Source organism: Protopterus annectens, chromosome 9.part0 (assembly GCF_019279795.1).
Source record: "Protopterus annectens isolate FY-2018-M chromosome 9.part0, PAN1.0, whole genome shotgun sequence".
NCBI classification, from domain to species: domain Eukaryota; kingdom Metazoa; phylum Chordata; order Ceratodontiformes; family Protopteridae; genus Protopterus; species Protopterus annectens.
In genome coordinates this window covers 1,804,440,681-1,804,466,906 of record NC_056743.1, presented here as the reverse complement: position 1 = coordinate 1,804,466,906, position 26,226 = coordinate 1,804,440,681, and the positions used below count along the sequence as shown (strand labels likewise).

At 43.1% G+C, this 26,226-nt stretch overlaps 1 protein-coding gene across 1 annotated transcript in view; it reads right to left on the bottom strand.

The window, feature by feature from the left end:
- DNMT1 (DNA methyltransferase 1) overlaps positions 1-26,226 on the bottom strand; it is an 862,083-nt gene that overhangs the window by 784,089 nt on the left and 51,768 nt on the right. Inside the window, exons 2-5 of the mRNA XM_044084674.1 lie at positions 24,025-24,067; positions 22,673-22,780; positions 3,001-3,256; positions 1,906-1,978 (exon numbers count right to left, since the gene is read on the bottom strand). Of these exons, the coding sequence (XP_043940609.1) occupies positions 1,906-1,978; positions 3,001-3,256; positions 22,673-22,780; positions 24,025-24,067 (480 nt within the window). The remainder of the gene's footprint in view (positions 1-1,905; positions 1,979-3,000; positions 3,257-22,672; positions 22,781-24,024; positions 24,068-26,226) is intronic.

Here is a 26,226-nt window from a genome sequence, read left to right as displayed (position 1 = left end):
GTGGGTCATCCACACCACACACCTATGGCCAATTTAGAGTGTCCAGTCCACATACTGCATATCTTTGGAATGTGGGAGGAAACTGAGCACCTAGAGGAAAAAACCCACGTGAACAAAGGGAGGGCATGCAGACTACACAGAAGGCACTCCAGCAGAGAATAGAGCCACAGAACCTCTTGCTGTGAAACAATGCTATCCACTGTGCCACTGTATGAATCTAATGACAAGTGTAAGCTACTGTTGGAATGCTGTACGTCAGATGGGAACTGTACAATTCCGGCTAATCTGCAAACTTAAGAGATCTGAAGCTCAGATCTCCACTTAACAGAATGGCAGCAAAGACAAGGCAATCATTTATTTTACAATAGATATTGGTCGGTAGCAGAGTATGAGGCAGTCATGGTACAAAAGGAATTTCTAAACTACATGGGGAGAGGATCAAGACTGAACATTCTCGTGTATGGGCGAGCATATCTTTGACAAGTATTACAATAGCATTTTTTGAAAGCTAACCAGGACTATGGCAGCAGTCAGGGAAAGAAATATGCAGTTTAGAGTTTTTGTAATTTTCCCTGCTGCTAGTTTTAAGGAAAGATGAAGTTAAAAAAGGGATCAAGTTTTAATATAGCATGCCTACAGGGCCACTCCGTTTGTAGCTCAGCCAACCTGAGTGTGAGTAGCAGCTAGACTAACTGATGGAGCTGCAGGGAAGGGATGGGCATTCAAGATAGGATGGTGCTTGCTGATATGCTCACGAAGGGGAAGCACGATTCAGAGGGGAGTTGCCCTCAGACAACTACCATGGGGGGGGGGGCAGGGAAAGGGAGTGGGTAGTCAAAATTATAATCCCTCAGAGAAGCACAGCAGAGCCCACAGGGCACTCAAAGGATCCACAAACAGCCTCCAGCAAAAATGGAATAAGCCCAGGGAGTTTGAGTACCTGGTAGTTTTCTGGAAACACGAAGTCCTGTAGCACACTAATGGGACAACTGATGTTTAGTGCTATTTGAATTTCTATAAGCTCCACTCGAGTGTCTCAAGTTAGTCAGAATATGGTCTATAAACCAATATGGAAATGCCACCAATTTCTCAATCAGGGTGTTTAGAATTCTATCATTGAGTTCTTGATTTGATCCAGTGAACTGATTTTCAGAAGTTAGGTTCGAGACACCTAAGGCTAGATCCTTAAGAGAACGGATCAGCAAAATCCTCACCAATATACAGAAGACTTGGAATAAAGGTGCAACCTTCCTTGGTAAAGCAAGGTACAAGCTGTCAAGCCACTAGTCCTCATGCAGACACATACTTGATCCCCCTAGAATGACACCAGGTGTTGCTGAACTTTAAGGTAATGAAAAGCCTTGTTAAAGGAAACCTGCATAAACCCAAAAACCTGATGCATGCCTTGGAACACAGAACATGTGCGTTACAATTACAGAAAGGCAGCAGATAGAGATTCATTATATAATGCAACTACATTTTATCATGTGAAAGGATTTCTTAAGTATAACCTAGCAAAATAAGGCATTTGATTTTGCTAAGCACATATTGCAGTGTGATAACTGTTAAAACCATATTTTTCTCTGCAACAGATTCAGGTTGTGGGTAGCAAGGTCATCCAGCAGACTTTAGCAAAAAAAACAAAAAAAAACAAAAAAGTGGTTATGATCCTCTAGCACAGAAAGATAAGTGGAGTAGCCATTTAATACAAGAGATAAAAATGCATAAAAGTTGCCCTCTTATAACAGAGCTGCACTCTAGTGCAGTCAACAACCACAAGGCCTCTAGAACATTAATCTTTAAAGACCTGCCAGTCTTTGAACTTCCAGTATGAAATTCTGTAGTATTGATCCTTACAAGTCATTTTACTAAGCAGACATACAAAATTAAAATATAAACACTGACCCTTTAGAAAACATTTCCAGGATGGTTGGCTGCTTCCCACTACTCCTGGTGGTTCTTGAACTTGACAAACTTTCTGGAATAGCAAACATTTAGATTAAATTTTAAATCAAAACTTAAACTTTTTAATTATATGACATCACAAACACTGATGCAATATCCTTCTTCACACAGTTTTATGCAGACTTAATTCTACCCTGAGTGACTACAAGTCTGTCAATTCAGAAATAGTCCACAAATATAAAATTTCACAACATTCTGTGAGCAAATAAATAGTCACCAACTCCATGGAGTACAGAGATGCAGTTCCAATTATGACCCAGGCTGCTGTGATTCAGTAAGTGGCTCTACCACTAGAACTGACCAGTGGTGGCAGAAGAGGCTGCACCTGATCTTGCATAACAGCAGTAAACGGAGGGAGTCATTCCACAAACGCACTCTATATAAGAGTTCCTTTTATAGGCAAATATTTGTTAAAGCATGGAGGGAGGCCCCTTCTATGGGATTACACTGCCTACAGAAATAAGCAAGTTGTGTACATCCATTGCTCATCCAACCCAGGAATTTCAACTAGGCTCACTAGATAATTCCTGAATTCACCCTGGATAATGGCACCACTCCTGGCACTCAGCTCACCTTATAAGGAATGATGGCACTAAGTCTCTTACCCTCAAGTGTTATGGACAGACTTGCAAGGCAGCAATCCTGATTGTTGGGACAAAAGAACATCTGGGGCTTTGGTTTCAAGAAAGAACAGACATTCAGATCAATAGCAACTTCAACATACATGAAGCACTGAAATACATTATACAGGCAGCCAACATTGGCGCCTCAAATCTTCAGAAAATGTATTCAGATAGGAACAAATGCCCAAATATAAATAGAAGTAGAAATAATAAAGTGCTTCCCATCCCTAATGTGGATGGGACTTCATCGGAAGTCAACTTACATCTCTTCATTTTTATAAGGATCTGAATCTGCCATTAACAATTAGCAGCTTTCCTCAAAGCCATTGTAGAAAAATAAACATGAAATACTAGCATTTGATCCCTTATTACCTCATGTGGGGAACATTTTCAGAAAACATTGCAGTCTTACTTTTTCTTTCTGTGCTACTTTTTCTTTCGGTGCTACTCTTTCTGCCCTTGCTGGTCTTTGATGTAGGCGAAACTATTTCTTCAGTTTCCATGGAAGTCTCCTTTGCCTCATCATGGCCATTTTTCAGAGTCTCCTCATCACTCAAGTCAGTCCCATTTTCAATACATCCATTTGCTTTATCATTTAATTCACAGTCTGCGCCTTCCAACAGCAGCACCTTGTGTAGTAGCATTTTTACTTTGGTAAGATATCCTTCCTGAAAGAGAAAGAGTATTGAAAAGGAAAAATCTTCAACATTAGGGAGTCTTCTACACCATTACAAACATCTGTAATACTTCCCCTAAATGACAGCATTCTGATTTTAGCATTAAAATTTTCATCTGTGTTGAGCTCCTCTGAATCACCCTTTTGAAAATTCATGTGTGCTCTTTCATGGGCTCAGAAGTTAGTCAATAAAAAGTGGGCCAAACAAAAGTACAAGGTGGTGGTAGGTGGGTAGGAGAGTGGACCAACGGGCTTCAAGCTACCCATTGTACTGGTGCATTTTTTCTAGGTACCCTGTGCTGCTGATCAATTCATGCAAGTGAACTTTCCAGATCAGTAAATGATTACTGCTTCAGCACTCCGCTACAAGACTTGTATCCTATCTACGATAAACAGCCAGCCAGCTTCCAAAGCTTCAGAGCACCTTCCACACCCAAAATATCCAGCAGATTAGAGCTACACGGACTAAAGTTTGGGTGCCAAGACTTGCACCGCTTTCCTGCCAACAAAAGGGAGGCAGAGACCTGAAAGGGAAAATGCGAGGAACAAATATGACCACACCCTGGCAAACACAAACAGGGGATGGAATGAGGAAGCTGTTGCAGCACTAGTGATTATTCAAGCATCTTATGGTCAATTACACAACTATACCACATTCTTCATACTGATCAGTTTTACAGCAGCCTAAGCTATAACTGTCAGATTTCCACCTTCCAAATTTTGTAAGCTAGAGTTAAAGAGCTGAGGAATGGTCTTCAAGCTCGATCTGGACCTGGAGGAGAAAAATCAAGCTTGTAGTGCTTTGTAAATGTACAGAGGACCAACTTGTTGCTTCTAGAACACCCTTTCCTAAAAGCCACAGATGAACCAAGGCCCTAGTAGAATGGGCCTTTACCCTTGCCTGAAATTGCTTTGTTGTGGTGAGCAATAGATTTGAACAGTCTGCTTTAAACAGAAGTTATCCTTTCTTACCTTCCCAAAAGATAAACAGTTTATCCAAAGCTCTGAAAGATTTAGTTCTGTCAAGATATTACAACAGTTATCTGGGGATATCCAAGGTACGGAATATTTTAGATTCAGGAAATAACAGATATGGATAGTTTGGCTTAAAGTAAACATGCACTTTACAAACTAATCTTCTTATGCCCAAATAAACCCTTCCCCAGTGGACAAGGAGGTAGGATTACCTCACCATAGGAGCTTGCAAGTCAGACACCATTTTTTCAGGGGTCAGGTCAGAGCAAGCCATAAAACCATTTCCCCAGTATCAAGAACCTAAAGTCAGACTGCCTGGTTCAAATGGAGCAAGTGTTTTATTCTCCAACACAAAATTAAGATCAGAGGGAGGGACTACTGATTTCTTGGATGTGTCTTATGCAAGAGACATTTTGACAGGAGAATGTCAAACAGTGGGATCCATGGGCAGACATTCTGAAATGGCTTGACAAATACAAGACTTGGAGGAAAAACAAAAAAACAACAAAAAAAAAAAGGAGTAGGCTACAAGATAGCAGCTCAAATACTGTAAAACTAAACTAGCACTGAATGGGTGCTGGTTATGTTGTTGGCACTAACAAAACCCTTTCCATTTGCCAATATGATTTTCTAGTAGCAGGATTACCTGCCATTAGTAAGTGGTGCATATCCTTACTAAAGACATACCCAAGAATTAAGACCCCATCAGCCAGGCAGTCAACTGAAGTAGACTGATGCCAAGGTGCAACAAACTACCCTGTTCTTTGAGTAAATCCAGTCTGGGAAGAAGCTTGTGGTAATTGTCCCTGGCCATGTCCAGAGAGCCATGGTTGCCTGGACCAGAAGGGAGTCACCACAATGATGTTAAACTCCCTCTGAAAGTACCACCCTGGACATTAAGAGGAAAGGGTGGAAAAAGCATACAAGAACATTGTCCAAAAAAAAAAAAAAAGGCACACTTCGACCTTCTTGCACAGATTCCTGGAGCAAAATCTTGCCAACCGATTCAAGAACTATTTGCCTTCAGAGATTTGATCCATCTGTGGGAAGCTGAAGACCACCTGTATGCGAGGGTCTTTTGTCCTGCTCAACTTGTGTTCCACGCAAATTTTGCTCAATGTAGGATACCCTTAGTGTGAGATTGTGCTATTCCAAGCCAACATGGCTAGTACACAGAAGGGGGTGCAATCTGGTTCCCCCCTTGCTTGTTGATATACCACGACTATGGTATTGTCTGTAACTTTGTTCGGGGCACTAAATATGATCGAGAATCTAGCGTCTTGACAGAGGCAAGCATCTTGTTTGCGCTTATATCTGCCCTTAGTATCGCACATACCTTGAACTTGCATCCCTCCTGAAACTGCTCCACAAGCAAAGTCAGAGGCAGCTGTGGTAATGGACTTGCTTTGGAGCTGGGAATAATGTATCCCTCCTGAAACTGCTCCACAAGCAAAGTCAAAGGCATCTGTGGTAATGGACTTGCTTTGGAGCTGGGAATAAGGGAGACCAGGATTTAGGAATATCTGCTAGCTCGACCAAAATTTCCCTTCTGACAAACCTCAGCCCTGGGATCAGACATGTTAGTGCTGGGACCAAAAAGACTTCAGATACTACTGCATCTTTCGAGTCTTGCCAAAAGGTGGTATCAGAATTAAAGAAGCCAAGAGACAAAACAGTCATTTCCTTGTACTGACAGATGTCAGAGTGGGAAACTCAATAAATGCAGCTATTTTTCCAGTGGAAAAAAGCCCTTTGAACTGTGGCATCTAGCGGATATCCCAGAAACGATCCTATGAGGAATAAAGACAGACTTTTGAAATTGTTCTTTGAACACCAGCTTGGGAAAGAGCTCTCTCAAGGGAAATTTGACAATTTGAGAGAGACTCTGCAAAGATAAGCCAGTCTAAATATGGAAACCTGGATACCCTGTAGCCTGCAATGAGCTGCAATGGGAGCTAGACACTGAACACACTGATGCAGTGGATGGTCTAAAGGGGTACGAGAACTGGTGAAGTTGTGTGCCTCGCATTAAGTTACCACGTCTAGATTAATATGAATGCGATAAGCATCTTTTAAATCTGTTACAAGGAAAGTTGAATAAAAAGGCAACAGGTTATGAAGTGGCATTTTTAAATTTGGGCAGTATCAAACAGAATGGTCTCGAAGCATTCTCTTTTGTACTAAAAACACTGAATAAAACCCATTTCCTACCTGGAAGTAGAAAAGGTTCCATTACTCCCTGGGACAGCATGTGATGAAAAAGGTTGAAAAAGTCTGGATAAGGAAATTCCTCCTTTCCAGGGGAATTTCCTCCCACTGCCATCTATAATCACGATGAATAATCTTCAGTAACAAATTTGTCTGAAACTATGTTGCCAAAGAAAAAGATTCACACTTTCTGGAAGAAAAAAGCTGCGAGGGTGGAGAAAGTCCTTTAGTCATTCTGATTTATTAAACTGTCCTTTGCTTTGGGATATTCCAGAATTCTTCTTGGAACCCCTTTGCTATTGCTTAAACATGTGTTTATCTGTATTTTGTTTTACCAAAATGGAATTGAGTCAATTGCCTGGAAAAATTGGGCTGAAAAATCTACAGATTCCCTGCATTAGCTTACTCCTTTCACCACACTGTTTGGCCCTCTACTACAGAGGTGATAAATCTCTATACAAAGCAGAATTTAAAATCTAATTTTTAATATCGGAGGGGTTTTGAGAATGCTGTCATGCAAACCTCCTCAAAAACAGCACCAGTTACCACAGCATCAGTCTCACACACACAGTATACAATGTGTAGTGATTTAAACTACATTTATAGCAGACTTCTTCACGTGAAGAAACCCCAGATAAAAGCATTCCTCACAGTTTCACAATTAGTCACAATAAACCTCAACATGAGCCAGACAAAATTCTGGCAAACTTGCAGAAGTCTGCACTCCACCCTCAATATTCATCAATAATCTTCCCATCCTTATCAAAACAGATAGGGATAGAAATGGAATTAAATGTTTGCAGAAGCATTAAAGCTATAGGTGCTGGACCAACATTGGGAACAGGGTATAAAAACTAAGGCTGAGAAACTTTATACATCTTGCCTTTTTAGGGGCAGCCGCCTGTCAGGAAAATTATTAATTTTCAGTTTGATTACCGGGAAGTCCACTGGGCCGAGAAGTGCCCATTTTCAGTGGAGGCCCGGTGAGAAAAGCTATAATAGCAATACAATACTATGAAGGTTACAAAATACAATAAAGGTTACATAATGTAGAGGTAAAATACAAGAGTGAGATTCATACATTCAGGAAATTGCAAAATACATCATAGGACAGTATAAAACAGGCACTTTTTTGGGGGAGGGGCTCCAGAGGTTTACAATATTTACAAACTTGGAGTTAGTCTGCTAGTTCTGCTTTTGGTGGAATAGAAAGAAAAAAACTTGAGTAAAGTGGAAAAGGATTGTCAAGAGCTAGTGGGGAGACTAGTTGGTGTTTATGTAGGGTGAAAGCAGGAGCATTTCCATGTGGAAGATGGGTGTAAGAAAAGTTGGGTTTTGAAGGATTCAAGTGTTATGTATAGTCGTAAGAGAATTGCAGGCCATAACACATCCTCCAAAGCAGACTGAGCTGAAGGAATAGGTGCAGGTTCTGAAAATTCCAGTTTAGTATTTTCTGTGGGACTGAACTTTCCTTTTATTCAGAAATCCAAAGGAAAAAAACCTGCATCTGTCCCTACATCCTCCTATCCAAATCTTAAAATCTGTTCAGGAAAGAAGGTATCCCTTTTCTTCAGATATTTTACAAGGATCAATAGCTCAACTTAAACCCAGAGCCAGATCCAGTAAACTACTCCTGTCCAAAATGTTTGAGAATTAGATACATGCTTAGCTTTTGTCTTTTTTTTTTTTTTTTTTTTTATAAAGAAAAACTTGAGACCAACAGTGTTAATGGAAGCAGCAGCTTCCCCAATGTATGGGAACATTCTGATTAAACAAGGAAGTCATCCCTGTTCCCTCACCCAGAGCCAGTCTCTCCCTTGCCCACAGAAAACCCCCAACAGCTGCAGAGGATGTAACCAACTCCCTGGTTAGTGGCTGTAGGTGCTACACCAGAGGGATCCTGGGTAAAAGAGTGGTCCGAAATACATCCAATGATGCCAGCAGTCTCACCTCCCTTGTGGCAGAGGCAAATTGCTAGCCTATTACGACTGCAAACAATATTTCCTTAACCTTTTTCTTTTGTGGCTGGAAGCAGGACTGACCAGACTGCTTCATAAAGCAAAAAATGGTGCCCCTATCCACAGGGAAAGCAAGCAGCAAATGCCAGTAAAAAGTCACTTTTTTAGAAAACAAACACACTGGGCTGCTTTAAGTAAAATAAAGACTGCCTGGAGAACCTGAAAGCAGTTAGCAAAGGTCTGTAGCCACCCCCACTTGGCCTTACAAATGTCACGCTCATCATTGTCCAAATCAAGCGTGAGCTGTCAATTTGATTTTACTTGCACCTTGCCTTCATGTGCACCTGGGGAAAGGGGGGGGGTCTGAACATGACAACCTCTTCCTCATATGCATTGGGGGGGGGGGGATCTAAAGATGGCAAACTCTTTGAACCTGAAATGGCAGCTAGAAACAAAGTATGGTGGTCCCACTCTTCAGGTTTAACGAGAGGCAGAAGAGAAATTGAAAGGACCGGACTGGCACAGAATACCACAATTTGCAATGGCTGAAGATTTGACGCTGGAACTGAAGTCCTTGCAAACTGATTAATTTTAGCTGTTGGAAAACCTTAAAGCTAAACTCTGTAGAAGGAAGAGCTGGAAGGCCCGAGACCTACCAGCCCTGTCACACTGCCAGTAATACAAAGCCTTCTATTTAACTGGAAGCCCTTGGCACAGACTAGACTCTATAGGAGGACCCTCAGACACTGAAAAACAGAGACTGAGGTGGACCTCAGTGGAGTCGGTACCAAACAGTAGTATAAAGAGCCCGAACAGTAGTATTAAAGTGCAGAGTCTACTTATGCCACCTATACCATTTAATAATTTCAGGAAAAAAAAAAAAAAAAGGGGGTGGAGCACACATTCTGGCAAGTCTCTATGTGGGGGTGGATGGTGACAGCTTCCACCAATTTCCCCATCACTCAGGTTAAAGTTAAGTACTTACCATAACGTTCCATCAGAGAAGTTACACTTCATTTATCAACCTATGGGCTTTGGATCTGGACCGGATCTGAAACTGCACCAGCACATCCTTCCTTCCCTCAGATTTGCCACCCAACACATGAGCCCAATCAGCAATATCTGACCCACAAGTAAAAGCAAGAGGGCCGCAAGGGTACTATCTCTTGGTTAAAGTCCAACTACTCAGATGGAACGTTATGGCAAGTACGTAACTTCTTTACCTGAAGTAGTTAACTTCATTTGGTCAACCTGTGGGACAGTCCCCAGCTACCATAACCTTGGGAGGCCCTCATGGAAGGATATTAGAGTACCATGGAGCCAAAGGATGCTCTCACTGTGGAAACCATGTCCAATTTATAATGAGAAATGAAAGTATGAGATGAGGACCAAGAAGCCGCTGAACAAATAGTCCTAGGATACTCTAGCAAAAAGCAGCTGACTTGGCCATGGACCTGGTCGAAAGGGCATGAACCCTCCTCGAAATAGGCATACCTAAACCTGCAGAATGCAAAGGGAAATCCACTTGACAATTTTCACCTTGGAAATTGGTTTGCCTAGAAAAGGTGTAGCGAAGGACAATTGGTCAAACTTGCGAAAGAGCTTAGTCCTGTGCAAGTAGAAACGCAACTGCCTACGTAAGCTTAAGAGTAGTTTATATTCCCCCTTTTTCTGAAAATTTGGAGAAAAAAAAAAAAAAAAGACAGGCAGATTGATTCATTTTTGATTCTGAAGCTACTTTAGGCAAAAAAGGATTAGTCCTAAGTGAGACCCTGTCTTTATGAAAAACCATATAAGGGACATAGAAGGGGGCTCAACAGATAATGCTTGAAGTTCTGACACTCCTAGCAGAGGTGATAGCCACTAGGAGAGTAATTTAAAGTCCACAGAGGCAGCAGGCTCTAAGGGTAAAGCAACCAACGCCTGTAAAACTAACGTAAGATACCAAGGAGGAGTGGGAGGCTGTAAAAAAGTAAGTTCCCTTTAAATTAAAGGTTTTGCAAAGTCTGGAAGAAGCCCAAGACCCCATGTTTTCACCTACATGGAAATTAGAAATGGCAGCCAGTTGAACTTTCACCATATAAAAGCTGGCGCCCTGCTGGAAAAGGAGTGCTAAAAATTCAAGAACCACTGGCACTAGAGCCGTTAAAAGTATCTAGATACCTCTGAGAAGCCCAGATCAAAATACACTTTCATTTACGATGGTAAACTTTTCTGGTAGAGGACTTATGGGCTGCCACCAAAACAGACTTAACAGTGGAAGAAAGTTCAGGAGTTCTGGCAATCAATGGAACTGTTAAGTCCAAGGTGTGCAGGTTGATGATGTAGTATTACAGAAAACAAAGTATGAAAAGTACAGTTGTGTATACTTACCATAAATGTAGATGTTAAAGTGTATTCACTGTTGCAGTCATTACATTTGGGTAATCTGCTGGCAGGTTGCCCTCAGTCAGCCTGAATAACAAAGTCTTGGGTCCAGCGTCTGTTGCTGTCTCCTCTTCCATGAGGTCAGGTCGTCAGGGGTATAAAACATGCAGCCAATGCCATTTTATTCAGTTTTTCTTGCCCCAGATGTCAGGTGCTCCCCAAATGGCAAGTGTATTGCCCCAGATGTCAGGTGCTCCCCAAATGGTGAGTGTACACACAATAAATCCGGGTTACCCACCTGCCATATCCCCCTTTCTATACCTTTTCTTTCCTTCACTATACACAAAAGTCTTTGTGGTGTATTTGCTTTTAGATGAAGGTAAAGTTATATATAAACAGTAAAAATATACAAATGCACTTTTTAGAAACAAACTTTACCTTCATCTAAAAGCAAATACACCACAAAGGCTTGTGTATAGTGAAGGAAAGAAAAGGTGTAGAAAGGGGGATATGGCGGGTGGGTAACCCAGACTGCAACAGTGAATACACAAACATCTACATTTATGGTAATGTACACAACTGTATTATGTTTAGTGTTTCACTGTTGGTCATTACATTTGGGTGGAATTCCAAAGCTATGGATGGGAGGATGGAACTAAACAGCATAAGGAGCGGCTATGAGGCCCTGCAAAACTGCAGTGGCAAAGCCTGCCCTGGATTTGGAGAAGAGGGGCAAATGATAATGCTTTGTGAAGGTATGAACAGAGCTCCAAGTAGCAGCTTCTAGAATAACTTTGGTTGGAACCCCTCTGAGAAAAGCTGAATTAGAGGCAGCCCTGGTGGAATGTGATCTAATCCCCTTGGGCACAGGTTTACCATGGTGCAAGTAGCAGAAACGAATGCAGTGGCTTATCCACTTAGAAAGTCTGCTTTGATATAGCCTTCCCCTCTGACCCTGCAGCAAATGCTACCAGTAGTTGCTCAAACTTTGAGAGATTTGGTCCTGTTTAAGTAAAATCTTAGTTGTCTGTGTACATCCAATGAATGCAGAATCCGCTCCCCCTTGTTCTGCAGATTTGGGTAAAATGTTGGCAGGTGAATTGTCTGGTTAAGAGCCACACTGGATACCACCTTAGGCATAATGGTCCTGAGGGACACCTTGCCCAGGTAAAATATAAAAAAGACTCCATTGCCATGAGAGCCTGTAGTTCTGAAACCCTTCTTGCTGAAGTGACTGCCAAGAGAAAAGCAGATTTCCAAGATAGAAATTTTATATCTGCAGTAGCTTGCTGGTTCAAAAGGAAGGAGGGTGAGTTTCCAGCACAAAATTGAGGTCCCATGCATGAGTTGGTGATCTTCTGGGAGGCCTTAAATGTTTGGCCCCTCTACAATACTGTTTAAGCAGAGGATGAGAAGAGGGGAGGCTCTGTGTTGTTAATGAGCCGAGATGGCAGAGGCATGGATTTTTATTGAAGAAAAAGATAGGCCCTTGTCAAGCATCTCAGTCAAATATTGTGAAATCAGAGTAATATTGGGCTTTGCTTGTCTGTTCCTTGTGCTTGGTTCCAAGCACAGAATCTCTTCCATTTATTAGTATAAGATTTTCTAGTATTAGGCCTTCTGGTTTCCAAAATGACAACCATCACAGATTTACTGAGAGGTGTTTGAATAATTAGTTGATCAGCCATGCTGCAAGATTCAGAATTTGGAGCAGAGTGAGCAGAATTTGACAGTTCTACTGAGACAGTAGATTAGTTATTTGGAGGCAAGTACCATGAAGGAAGCGAAGACATATTCCTTAAAAGTGGGTACCTGTGCTGGCAAGGCTAGTCCGGAGCAACTAGGATCATTTTTGTTTTTTCCTGTGACTTCATAAGACCTTGGAGAGTAGAGGCAGAGGGGGAAGGCATTGACAGGGCATCCACTTTCCATGCTTTTTTGGGATGAGTTTTTGTGCAGAATTTGTCCAACTGGCAAAGATCTAGGTCTTGTTTCCCCCATTTCTGTGTTGACATGAAGATTTGTGGATCCAGTTCCCATTTGTGCGAGTCCGTAAGATTCCTGCTTAGGTAGTCTGCCAGAGTATTTTGCTTTCCTGGCAGGAACTGAGCTTGAAGATGTATTTGGTAAGTCAAGGCTGTGTTCCACAAGGCCATGGCTAGTCTGCAAAGGGGGTAGGAATGTGTACCCCCCTGCTTGTTTATGTAACACGACTGTGTTCTGTCTCAGTCTCGTCAGTAGTTGTCCTGGATGAAGCAAGTCCTTGAAGGCTGTCAGACCATTCTGAACAGCCAGCATCTCTTTCCGGTTGATATGCAGATGCATTTGGTTTGGGGAATGCATCTCCCCTGCCAGGTAGGCCCCCGATGCATCTATAGTTAGGGTTTGGGTGGCAGGGGTAGAGTGAATGACAGTCCCTTGTTTTGGTGACATGTCTCTGCCCACCAAAGAAACTCCTGTTCTAGGCAGGGAATGAGGGGAATCAATGTTTCCAGACTGACCATGTTGATTCCATAAACTTTTTAGGTACCACTGAAGTTCTCATATGCAGTCTCGCATATAGAAGTATTAGAATGCAGGATGCCATGAACCCCAAAGCCTGCAGAATTTGTCTTGCAGATGACTGGGGTTTTGTTGCAATTTGTTTGAAATGTGTTGTCAGTTTCCTTTGTCTGGCGTGAGGCAAGCCATCTGGGCAGTTGTATTTAAGCTTGCACCCAGGAATGTATTTGAGAGGGTACCAGTTGTGATTTCTTTTAGTTTATGGCGTACACTAGGCATGCTAGAAGCCTTTTTACAAACACCAGATGAAGAAGAGTGTCCTTGTTCTCTGCTTGAGAGGGTTGTCCAGATAAGGATAAATTTGAACACTTTTGTCTGCAGAATGCAATTACTGGTGCCAGGCACTTTGTAAAGACCCTGGGCGCAGTATACAAGTCAAAGGGCAGTGCAGAGAATTGGTAATGCAAAAAACCTGCTTTGAAGCGGAAATATCTTCTGCACGATTCCCTTATTGGGATATGCAGGTAAGCCTAGAGTTACTAACCAAGCATTCCTGCCTAGCATAGGCAGTAGCTGTTGTAAAGTCAGCATTTTGACTTTTGGAATGTCCAGGAACATGTTCAAAAATCGACAAGTCCAGTACTTGATGCCATGAATTATCTTTTCTGGGTACCAGGAAAAGTCTTTAATAAAAACCTTGTCCTTTTTCCTTTTCTGGTACCAGTTGAATAGCCCCCATATCCATGAGGGACGTAACCCGTTTCTGGGCCTCTGCCCACTGGTTGTGGCAGATCCGGCCATCCGTTTGGAATTGGCAAAGTATGGAAATTAAATCTGTACCCCTGGGATACTATGTTTAATACAGACTTGTCCTGGATAAGTCCCTGCCAATTTTGAGCATGAAGTGCTAGTCCCCCCCCCCCAGGGGGGCTGCCAAAAGATAAGTGCTTGGTGATTGTAGAGGAATGTCATTGAAACTGCTTACTGTAGGGTTGTGCTTTGTTTCCTCCAGATTTGGAGGTGAAGGCATCCCATTGCTTTGACCTGTAAGAACTCTGATTGGTATCTGGAGCCTTTTCAGTGTCTGGATGTGCCTTGAGTGGCTATGTTGGACACAGAAAAAGACCAATTTTTAGTAGGCCAGTGTCTACTGAACCGGGTGGCTGCACCTGCAAATTTTACAGTTTGCATATATTTAGCTTGGTCTTCCATTTTCTTTAAAGCCTCTTCTGGCTTATTACCAGAGTATCATGCTGCAAAGGGGCATACAACAATTTAGCTTTAACATGATCAGGCAGATTTTGCTCCTTGAGCCAGGCATTCCTTCTAATCAGATCCAGTAACAGCAGCCCTACAAGAGGCCTCCAAGGAATCAAAACCACATTGCAAAGTATGCTTTCCAACCTGTTCTGCTGAATGCAATAATTCCTGTAACTATTTTCCACACAAACAGAAATAATAATTTTCTGTTTCAGTAAGCCCATAACATGCTGTTGATATTTAAGCATATGAAATTGGCAGTTTAAGGTCCTGATTGCCAAGGTTGCAGACATAAAAGCTTCTTTCCCCATCTATCCAGCACCCTGGAATCTCTATCAGAGGGGGTAGGATTTTTGGCTGCAGAGGCCTTTACACCCTTGAGACCCTGAGAAATAGGACCAGCAGCAGGATTTTTGAATAGAAATGTGTGGGAGTCAAGAACCCTGTAATATCTGTCTGGCTTACTAGGAGCTGGAGGCAGGGAATCAGAAGCCATGCTGGATTCCAAAAACACAAATGTCTAAATACAGGAGGTACTGTCAAAGGCCTATGCTGAGGAAGGAAATCCCCAAGCCTCTTTTTTGATTCACAGAAGTCCTGACTCTCCCAGTGAAAATGTTCCCTTAAAGTATGCAAAGTCACTCCAAGAGTAATCCTCAGGAGAAGATGCAGATGAGGATCCTCATAGAATGGAATAGAAAATTCCAGATCAGAAGAGGAATCAGAAGACATGGAAACCTGATCTGAAGATTCATAATCAGTGCCTTGCCTAGGCCTCTTGGGGGGGGGGGGGGGGGGTTGGGAACCCCTGGTCAAGGTAATTAAATACTCAGCAATTTTGATAATCTTTTTAGGTATAGGGGCCTGAGCATGTGGCTCATGCGTCGTTTTTTTTTTTTAGACCTAGAGGTTTTTGTTGCTGGTGTCTGTTTAATATAAAAATGCAGAGGCCTGAAAAAACCTTCAGAAGCTGGTGCCTGCTCAGTGGCTCCAGACCCATCCAAGGGAGAGACATTTGCAGGTTCAATACTCAATCTCACAGCATACCTGACTCAGAATGGGTCTCAGTAGAGGCCTGCGACTCAAATGTAGCGGGCATCAGGGGCCGTGAAGGCACCTCACCGAGTACCAGCAACTGGCTTAGAAGCTTGGTTGTTGGTTTTGGACCTAGATGGTCAGTCTTTTTGCGTTTTGTGAACTCCGGTAGTGATGACATTTCAGGATAATTAAATCTTGAACCAAAATATTTAGAAGCAAAAATATACAGACGCTTAATAGTGCATTGGTTAAATCTAGCACAAAACAGACAGCAAGGCACATTGTGATCTGGGCCTAGGCAAGGAATACAGTACAAGTGAAAATCCTTGCGGTATCTGCTTCCCACAAGTAATGCAATTATTAACTTTTACTGACATCGGTAAGGAGCAAGAAAAAGTTTCCCCAACGGGGTACTTTGCTTTAGTTTGAAGACTTTGGTTCCGAAACTTGAATGTGAAAGTTTCAGGAGTCAGCAGACCGGCACTTGCTTACTGCTTCTACTTCGGGCACCGTGCAGCAAGAAAGACTGAATAAAATGGCGTCTGCTGCATGTTTTATAGCCCTGACGACCAGTCATGGAAGAGGAGACAGCAACCGACGCAGGACCCAAGACTGTTATTCAGGCTGAGGGCAGCCTGCCAGCAGATTACCCAAATGTAATGACTGCAACAGTGAAACATGATAATCCAGGACTGCAACAGTGAATAGACATCTACATTTATGTAGAGTGTACACAACTGTACTAGGTTGTTTCACTGTTGCAGTTCTTAATGGGTGATTACCAAAGCCCAGAGAAGAGGGAGGTGGTACCAACCTAATCAAGGACTGGAGAGATGGCCCTGCAGAACAGCAGTGGCAAACCCTGCCCTGGATCTAGAAAACATGGCAAATCATGCTTTGTAAAAGTGTAGAGACCACCATGTGGCAGCCTCTAAAATGTCTTAGTAGGGACACCCCTTAAAAAAGCTACAGAAGTGGAAGCTGCTCTTGTGGAGCGAGTCCTCACTCCTTGAGGAGGAACCTTGCCATGAAAGAAATAAGTGTGCAATCCATTTAGAAATGGTTTGCTTAGAAATAGCTTTGCCCTGAGCCCCAGGAGCAAAGCTGACCAATAGCTGAGCTGACTTTCGAAGATCCTTAGCCCTGTCCTAGTAGAACCTGAACTGTCTGCACACATCAAGAGAATGCAGGAGCCTTTCACCTCTATTCTGAGGATTAGGGAAGAATATAGGAAGGTGTATGGATTGATTAAACTAGAAAGCCACCTTCAGCATGAGAGGGATTGGTCCTCCAGGAGACCCAATCTGCATGGAAGATGAGAAAAGGCTCTACAGCCATCAAAGCCTGCAGTTCTGAAACTCTCCTTGAAGAAATAGCCAAAAAGAATGCAGTTTTCCATGAGAGAAACTTTAAAATTTTCAGTGGCAGCTGGCTCAAAAAGGCAGAAGGGTAAGCTTACACAAAATTAAGGTCCCAGGCCAGAGTAGGTGCCCTTCTGGGAGGTTTTAAGTTGCTAGCACCTCTGAGAAACATTTTCAGACTATGAGAGAAAACGGGCTGTTCAAAAAGAACAGCAAGCAGAAATAGCTGAAGCATGGATCTTTACAGAAAAGGAAAGTCCACCTTGAAGCAATTCAGCCAAGTACTCCAAGATCAGAGTAAGAGTAGGCAGAGAAGACTCTCATTGGATGCAGGCAAAAAGGGAGAATCTCCCATTTGCTAGCATAGGACTTCCTAGTGCTAGGCCTCCTGGCCTCACGAAGTACATCAACCACCTGCTGGGAAAGGGAAGAGGTAGACTGATTCATATAATGATCCATGTTGCCAAGTGGAGAGTCTTAAGATGAGGATGCAACATTTTCCCCCCTTCCTTAACCAAAAGATCTGGTTTCAGAGAAAGATGTCACGGAGGAAATTGGCAGAGACTGCGAAGCAGAGGATACCAATGCTGCCTGGGCCAGTCTGGAGCTGTCCCTGATCTTCAACAATACTCTGGGAAGGAGGGGAAGATTAGGGAAGGCATAAACTGAAAGTAGCGTCCAAGGAAAAGACTGAGCATCCCCTTTCCAGGCTTTACTGTGATGCTGCTGGTGCCAAAAAAAAAAAAAAAAAAAAAAGTGGCAGAAGGTGATTGTCCGGGGAAGACAAAGATCCACCTTTGGAGTACCCCAACACTGAATGATTCTGCAATAAAAAAAAAAAAACACAAAAAAAACCAAAAACAAAACACACGACTGTTCTGTTCAGCTGCCACTTGCGAGGATCCAGGGTTCGCCTGCTCAACTGGTCTGCCAAAACATTGAGTCTCCCTGGAAGAAACTGATCTAGATAATGTAGGTCCAATGATGCTGCTGTGGGGACCAGACCATAGAATCATGAGTCGTCTGCACAAGGGGTAAAGGAGTCCCTCCCAGTTTGTTGCTGTATCACATGACTGTGGTGTCTGTTCTGACCAGCAGAGTTCCAGGTGAAAGAAGATGCTTGAAAGCCAGTAGAGTTCCAGGCAAAAGAAGATGCTTGAAAGCCAGTAAGGTCTGGTGAACTGCAATTAATTCCTTCAGGTTTATGTGCAAGTGCATCTGTTGGGTGTTCCAAGTCCCTGCATACATCTGCCATCCAGGTGAGCTCCCCAGGTGTAGTCAGAGGAGTCAATGGTCAGAACTTGAATTGCAGGAGGTGGACGGAAAGGCATGCCCTTGTTTTGCAAACAAACTGTCGCCCACCATAGAAACACTGCAGACAAGGAAGCAGAGGAATAAAAATCGCATCCAGGTCCTGTGTGCGCCGACACCAAGGGTTCTTGAGGTACTATTGCAATTTCCTCATATGCAGCTTTGCATATGGAATCATTAGAATACAAGAGGCCATGAATCCCAGAGCCTGCAGGTATTTCCTTGCAGGGAGCTGGGACAGGCTTGCCAAGTCCTTTAAGTTGAAAGTTTGTCTGCTTCTCCTGGGTGAGATCCATCTGGGTGGCTGTGTTCAGACTCGCTCCCAGGAAGGTTCTCCTTTGATGGTACCATTTTTGACTTTTGCTCATTGAGTGTAACCCACGGAAGAGGAAAGTCTTTACAAATTCCAAACCCTTTACAAGCTGTTCAGGAGACTGCCTGAATCAGACAGTCGTCCAAGTAAGGGTAAATCTGAATTTTCTTCTGCCTGCAAAAGGCAATGACTGGAGCCAGGTACTTTGTAAAAACTTTGGGAGCAGTAGATAAGCCAAAGGGCAGCGCAGAGAATTGATAATGTTGCCTACCCACTCTGAAAAAACTGCCTGCAGCTTTCCCCGATAGAGATGTGCAGATAAGCTTCTTTGAGATCCAAAGTTACCAACCAGGAGTCCTTGTCCAACATTGGTAGCAACTAATTGAGAGAGCATTTTCAACTTTGGAATCACCAGGAAAGAGTTCTGAATGGATAGGCCGACAGGTACCTTATTTTTTTGGCACCAAGAAAAATCTGGAATAGAAGCCTTGGCCTACCTGCTGAGCAAGAACTGATTCTATTGCCCCCAGATGCAACAGAGACAAAACTTGCTTTTCCAATTCTGCCTTGCGATTTGAAGGAATGTCCAGGAATCCTTTGTGCACCGGAAAGGTGTGGAAATGTCCTAAGGATACAGTTCTGAGGATCCATTTGTCATCCGTGGAGGCCCAGACCTTTGCAAAACTGGCCAACCTTCCCCCTAAATGAAACCCCAGGCAAGGAGGAACAGGCAGACGTTGGACAAAGTCATTGAGAATGCTTGGATTGTGATGCAGGCTTAGAACTTCCCAACTTAGAAGTGGAAGCATGCCATTGTTTAGTCTCTTGAGGGGTAGCCCCCCCATCTCCTAGCAGATCTATAACCTCTGGTCCTAGAACGGTTCTGTCTGCTCATATCAGGAAACATCCAACTCTTAGGATAGTTCCTGCTAAAGCGAGGTGATTGAACTTGCAGAAAGTCTGTTTGCATGGACTTGGCCTTACCCTCCCATCTTCTTGAGCACCTCTGCTTTACTGCCAAAAAGCAGAGTCCTTGTATAAAGGTACATCTAAAAAGCTTGGCCTTGACAGGCTCTGGAAGGGGTTGTTCCCTGAGCCAAGTATGCCTCAGGATAACAGATCCAGTAGCTGCAGTGTGTAATGAATGCTTGTCAAGACTGGCAGAATTAAGTAAACCCTGCATATCCTTATTCTCCACCAAGAGAGGCACACTGGAAATATTTGACTTCATAACCTCCAAGGTATGCTGCCGATACTTTAGCATATGAAAGAGGCAATTGGTAGACCTAATAGCAACAGTGGCAGAGGTATAAGCCTTCTTTCCCCACCTGTCTAGATTCTCTATCAGAAGGAACAGGATTTCTGATAACAGTGGCCTTAATCCCCTTTAGGCCCTTGAGAAATAACCTCTGGGTCAGCCAGAGCCAGAGAATTACAAAAAAGAAACAAATGAGTATCAGGAACTCCCCCATCAGGTTTCTTGGGAGCAGGAGGGACAGAATTTGGAGCCTAGGAATTTTCCAGAAAAACATCATCCACCACAGGACCAATAGCCAGAGGCTTGAGCTGACCCAAATCCAAAAAATTCCCTGATCCTTTTCTTGGATTGGGGGTAGTCTTGGCTTTCCCAATTTGAAATGCTCTATTGAGAGTATTCAAAGTATCACCAAAAAAAAAAATCCTCTGGGGGAGAAGCAGAAGGAATGGATTCCTCTGCATCAGAATTCTCAAAAGAATAAACCTGAGAAGATTCCTCTTCAGCAGCAGAAATGCTGGAAGTTTCAGTACCTGAAAAAGAAAGCTTCTGGAGACGAAGCCCCGCTTCTTTTGGAAGGAGGAGGCAGAGAGCCCCTAATAAAAAAAAAAAAAAAGTAACGATAGCCATTTTAACCATCAGTGATTAAGGGGAACAAGAAGCAGCTGGAGCCAGTTTCTTCACAGGCTTGCGACTAGAAGATAAACCTGAAAGACGGAAGGACTCAGAGCTTGGCTACTGAGGTAGTCTGTATGTGCCTGCTGCCAGAATGAAGAATGGAGGCCTCAGAAACCAGAGCCTGCTTAGCTACAAACTGAAGGTCAGAAGACAAAATGGAAGCCGGAGGCATGGAGGACTGAAATGGTCTCAGAGGCCTGTGGAGGTAAATCCAGACACTGCAGGGGCTGTAAAAGGCACCTCACTGACTACCGCCGGACTGACAACCAACTTAGTCAGTCGGTAGATTTGACCCTCTGAAGCCAGTCGCTGTCCTTGCGCTTCTTAGGAACATCCGAAGTGTTAAGACCAGCGGACGCCATACTAACAAACTTAAGCCAAACTCCAAAGTGCTTAGCTAATAGCATAATCCAACGACTAATAGTACGCAGATTAAAGGAAGCACAGAGATCAGATAGGAATGTCCTGGTCAAGGCCTAAACAAATAATGCAGCAAGAAACAGGCAAGCAATTTTTTCTGACATTCATTAAGGCAAGAAAAAAAAGGGGGGGGGGCCCAATGTGGTACTTGGCTGTAGAGGACTTCAAGTTTCATAGTCCAAAATCAAAAAGGTAAATAGCAGACAGACACTCGTGCAAAAAGCTTCTGCTTTGGCCCGAAGCAAAGACTGAGGAAGTGACGTCGGCTGCCTCCTTTTGGTACCAAGGATACGGACATCCAATACAACAGATGGCAGCAGATGTTGAATTCCCTTACCTTTGGTACAGGCTGATCGGGGGCCGGATAACCCATTTGTTAGGACTGCAACAGTGAAACACAAACATTGAAGCACTCTTCACAATGAACAGTTTATTCCAAATAAAGCTTTCAGACAAAGCCCTGGAGAACACGAAGGGGAAGAATAAAGGGACCTAAAGAAATAAACACCTCACTCAAAACCACCCTCAAAAACAGTCTTACCACCTAGAGCTCAATCACGATGCAGGCGAAGCTGCGGCAAACGAGATCTGCGGAAAGGAAGGAGATGCAGTGGTATTCTGGGTAAGGGTGGAGCTTGGATCTGATGCTGGTGAAACTGCAGTCTCTGATCCGGTCCGGATCCGAAGCCAAATGAAGTTAACTACTTCATATCCAGGGCTAATAACCCCTCTATACTTAAGCTCAACTAGAGGGGCTGAACAAAAGACATTTTATGCAAGACATCTGGGGAGCTAGGGAGATACTACCAGCAGACTCATCTGGACATGTCCAATACCCAAACTGGCTACCTCAGATGCTGGAGGAAGCTTTTGCTTATTTTACGGTGTGGGGTGCGGATTCTTAAAACTGAGGACAACTTTAGACTTGCATCTAAAGGTCAATGGAGAATCCATCGATAACCACCTCAGTCTTATAGGTAAAGCCCGTTTATACAAATCAAACTGCACTCTACCCCTTATATGCTGAATGGAGGATACTGAAATCTTTACAATTACATTTACCAAGTTTATAGGCTGAAGAGGCACATAACGTTTGTCCTGTGGCAAGATTTCCACACCACAGGGGAAGCAAAGAATTCCTTAGTCCATAATCATGGAGCAAAAGCCAAAAGTCTATACAAAAACAGAACACCCGAGAAGTGAGAAGCAATGATAATCTAATAAAGCTTGAACAAGGCAACTATGAAGTTCACTACTACAAGTACCTTCTGGAAAACAGCTACGGCAACATCCCTCAGTAGGAACACATACCTGCACGTGCAGAAAATCAGAAGACTGATCACATGTGTTTCTGTACAGAAAGTCCTAGGCCTATGGGACGAGAGATGTTGCGTGTGTGTGGGGTTGTTAGCCAGCTAGCACAAAAGCATTACATATCCAAATCCAAAAAGTAAAAAATTTGTAGCTTGCAACTGGTAACCTCCGAAATATTAATTAGCAGCCTTAGGCTAGTTAATGGAGACAAATGAAAATCTGGTGGACAGGGAGGCTGGTGCAATACATTTCAACATGGAAGAGATGCAGAGGTGAACATCAACATGCAAAAGTAACACATTCTAGCTCTCTGCATTCTGCAGTTATCAGTTCTGAGTGAACATGAAAAAAATATCACTTGGCTTTTATCCAGGAGGCGATAAACAATCCCCTACACCTGCCTGACAAAAGGCCTCCCAAAAACCTGCAACAAAAGTTAAACACGTACCTCAGAAAGCTCTCTCTTCTGTAGCCTGGACTGCAGTTTGTTCAGTCGATTTTGCACATCTGCTTGTAGAAAGTCATGCACCAAACTCAACTTTTCTTTCACACACTCCTAAACAGGAAAAAAAATATTTTATAGCAATTACAGAATGTGGAGACGTTTTCCTGCAAGCCCATTCTCCTGCCTAAATGTGCTCACTTTACAACCTTCTAATCCTAAGACTGCTTTACAAGTCTTTTTCCCATACCACAGGGAAAGAAAAATAGTAGCAACCATCACTAAGAAAATGTGTTTAACACAATAAAAATAAATGAATAAAATTTCAGCAAAAACTGATGAACCTTTCGGGCTGTGCCCCTCAGACAAAATTACCCACTTCCAAAAACTCATTTAAAGGGAATGGCAACCAAATCAGTGCTCAATATTAAACCCACCTTTTCTTAAGGGCTGATTTTAATGGAATGACCTCATTGAGCCTTTGTGCTGCGAGTTCCAATATCTATTTGGCCTCTTCACACTTAGTATCGTTCACTATATCCCCACCTCTGATACCTTTCATCACATTCCAAATAACCAAAAATTTAAAATATCCCTCATGATTAGATGTGTCTATACAGGGCATTCTGCTCATTCTGTACCCCAATAGCAGATAAATGGTTCAGTATCCAAGTCTTAAGCATGCAATTTGTTAATGGCTGAAATGCACACTGAGGGGAAGTCAGTTTGTTGTGAATCTTCTTATAGTTCTTGAATACATTTACATTTACATTTGTGGGCAGTTTCTATAGAGGTTCTCTGCTTGTTTTGGATTTCCTGTACCAGGTGAGCATCCTACCCCATAATGCACCACTCAAATCGGCAGAAATGCTCCCAACTCCTGCCCCAAAAAGCAAAATTCACACCGGCCAATTCCATATATTACTTTTCAGGGTCCCCCACATTAAAAGTCCTGTAGTCAGTGTTGGTGACTGAAGGCAGGTATCACTGCTGCTTGTGTGGACGAGACCTGCAACAGCAAATGATGCTGCCCTCATTTCTGTAAGCAGCATCATGATCACTTTGTCCAATGCTGGGTTCCACTAGGGATACCAATTCCCCTCTACACATTCAGAATGGGACAGGACAGCCACTACATCCCCCATCCATGACTCAAGGCTTTTACTGAATCTGGGCTGCAAAGGCCCAGATGAACATACTACTGATTTGCTGCAGTTCCTCCATGACTTAGAGGAGGGAGTTAAACAAATCCATGTATGACCAGAGAAAGTGAGGAGCACAGTAAGGTCTTCATTATAGTAACAATTACAAAATACATATTTTAATAATGTTAAATGGGTTTACTAAAGAAGTCATACCTTCTCAGACAATCCATCGCACTCTTTTTCCAAGTCTTCAAGCCTGTTTAAAACAGAACCTGGTCAGTATGCAAATATTAATCCCCAGCACTTTCAAAATGTCACTGATTAAAATGAACTGTAAAATCTCATGATTCAACGTCCAGCAACAAGTTTGGCACAAATATACTCTTGCAAGTCAAAATGAAAAACAGACCAGTACAGCTAGAGCCTAGTTTTTCAGCACCAGTACACTTTCTGCGAGGAACTCTGCTCAATTCTGACAGCAAAAGTGAACTCCACTGGACTGATGCAACACTCCAAAGGCAGAGGGCAGAGATGCACATTAGTATTTTAAAGTGTCCTTTCACGTAGCATGTGATGTTCCTTTCACTTAGCACATGTGATGGAAAGGACAGGCCAAGAAAGACTGCCCCAAGCAGCTTTTGCAGGTTCACTCTATAGTGGAAGGTGGGTAGCATCTTTTGCTCGCTGTTTGGGCGACACCTACAAGAAGCATTAGGTGTGGCACAGGTAGTGTTGATTGCACTGGTGTATAGAGGTGCACATAAGCCACACAGCTCTCAAGTCGAGCAAGTTGAATTTTCTCTACCACTCAACTCACCAGGAGGCAAACTGGCTGATTATACACAAACTAGCTGGGGAACAACACTATCTATAGGGTTCTTAACCAGACAGAAATGAATAGTCAGTGGGACAAGACACAAAAGGGTTCCTCTTTACGGCCTACAAGAGGCACCAGTGTCAGCAGCTTTGTTTAAAAGTTCTCCCTTGCCAAAAGAGCTGTTAACATGCACTGAGCTGCAGTGTTAGTTGCCAATGCAATTTTCCACACTTGAAAAAAATCCTGCCTCAAGCACTAGCCCTCCCGCCCCAGCAGCTTACTATTAGCTCATGAAAACATGAACAGGTGGCTTTAGCCATACAATACTCAAGTGAGGGCAATTACGCCCTTCTGGAAATTAAGCCATGCCTACGGAGACATGATAGCCCAATGTGAAAAGAAACTTAGTTTAAGTGATGTTCCAATATCAGTCACTCAACTATGGTATGGGGGCAGCAGTGGCAACCACTCAGGAACAGACAGACATGTTGCAGGTAGGCTTAAACCCCATATAGTAGAGGGAGCAGCAGTTCAGACGTTAAATGCAGCACTTTCGGCACAAGTGAAAATAAGAAGTTATGTACTCACCATAACGTTCCATCCGAGTAGGTGGCTTCATTTGTCTGCAACCAGTGGGTCTTTGATCCGATATCGGATCAGAGCCAGCAACTATTTATACAGCTATGGATCTGAGCTCCTAGCTCTTCCCCTCACCCATAATCCCTTGCCATCCCCAAATGACCTCAGATCAAGTCTGCCCTCCTATATACCTGAAAAGGCAGGAAAAATATCATCTAACTCTTCTGAAGACCAGGGGGAAGGAAGGGGGGGATGGTTGCAGACAAATGAAGCCACCTACTCAGATGGAATGTTATGGTGAGTACATAACTTCTTAATCTGGAGTAGGGACTTCATTTGTCTGCAACCTGTGGGACAGAGTCCCCAGCTACCTGAATCTTGGGCGGCCATCATGGAAGGATGTTCCGGAGCACTGCGGAGCCAAAGGATGCTCTCCCTCTGGAAATGACGTCCAGTTTGTAGTGGTTAATAAAGGTATGAGATGAGGCCCAAGTGGCTGCCGAGCAAATATCATCCAAGGGGACTCTAGATCTGAATGCAGTAGAAGTGGATATGGAGCGAGTGGAATGTGCACGAACCCTTTGAGGTGCGGGCCTCCCAGAAGTCTCAGAAGCTAGGGATACATTGGGAAATCCAGTGTGATAAGGTCACCTTCGAAACTGCTTTACCTAAATTGAATTTGGCAAAGGAAACGAACAGCTGATCAGATTGTCTATAACCAGCAGTCCTATGAATATAAAAACGCAGCTGCCTGTGCACATCTGAGTGCAGCTTGTATTCTCCTTTATTTTGATAATTAGGGAAGAAAACAGGAAGATTAATGGACTGATTGATATTGGTTTCTGAGGCCACCTTAGGTAGAAAGGATGGATTGGTCCCGAGGTGCACTCTATCCTGATGAAAAACCAAGTAAGGGGGTTTTACGGAAAGAGCTTGAAGTTCCGAAACTCTTTTCGCAGAAGTGATGGCTACCAGGAATAGTGTTTTCCAAGACCGGTATTTAAGATCAGCCGAGGCAG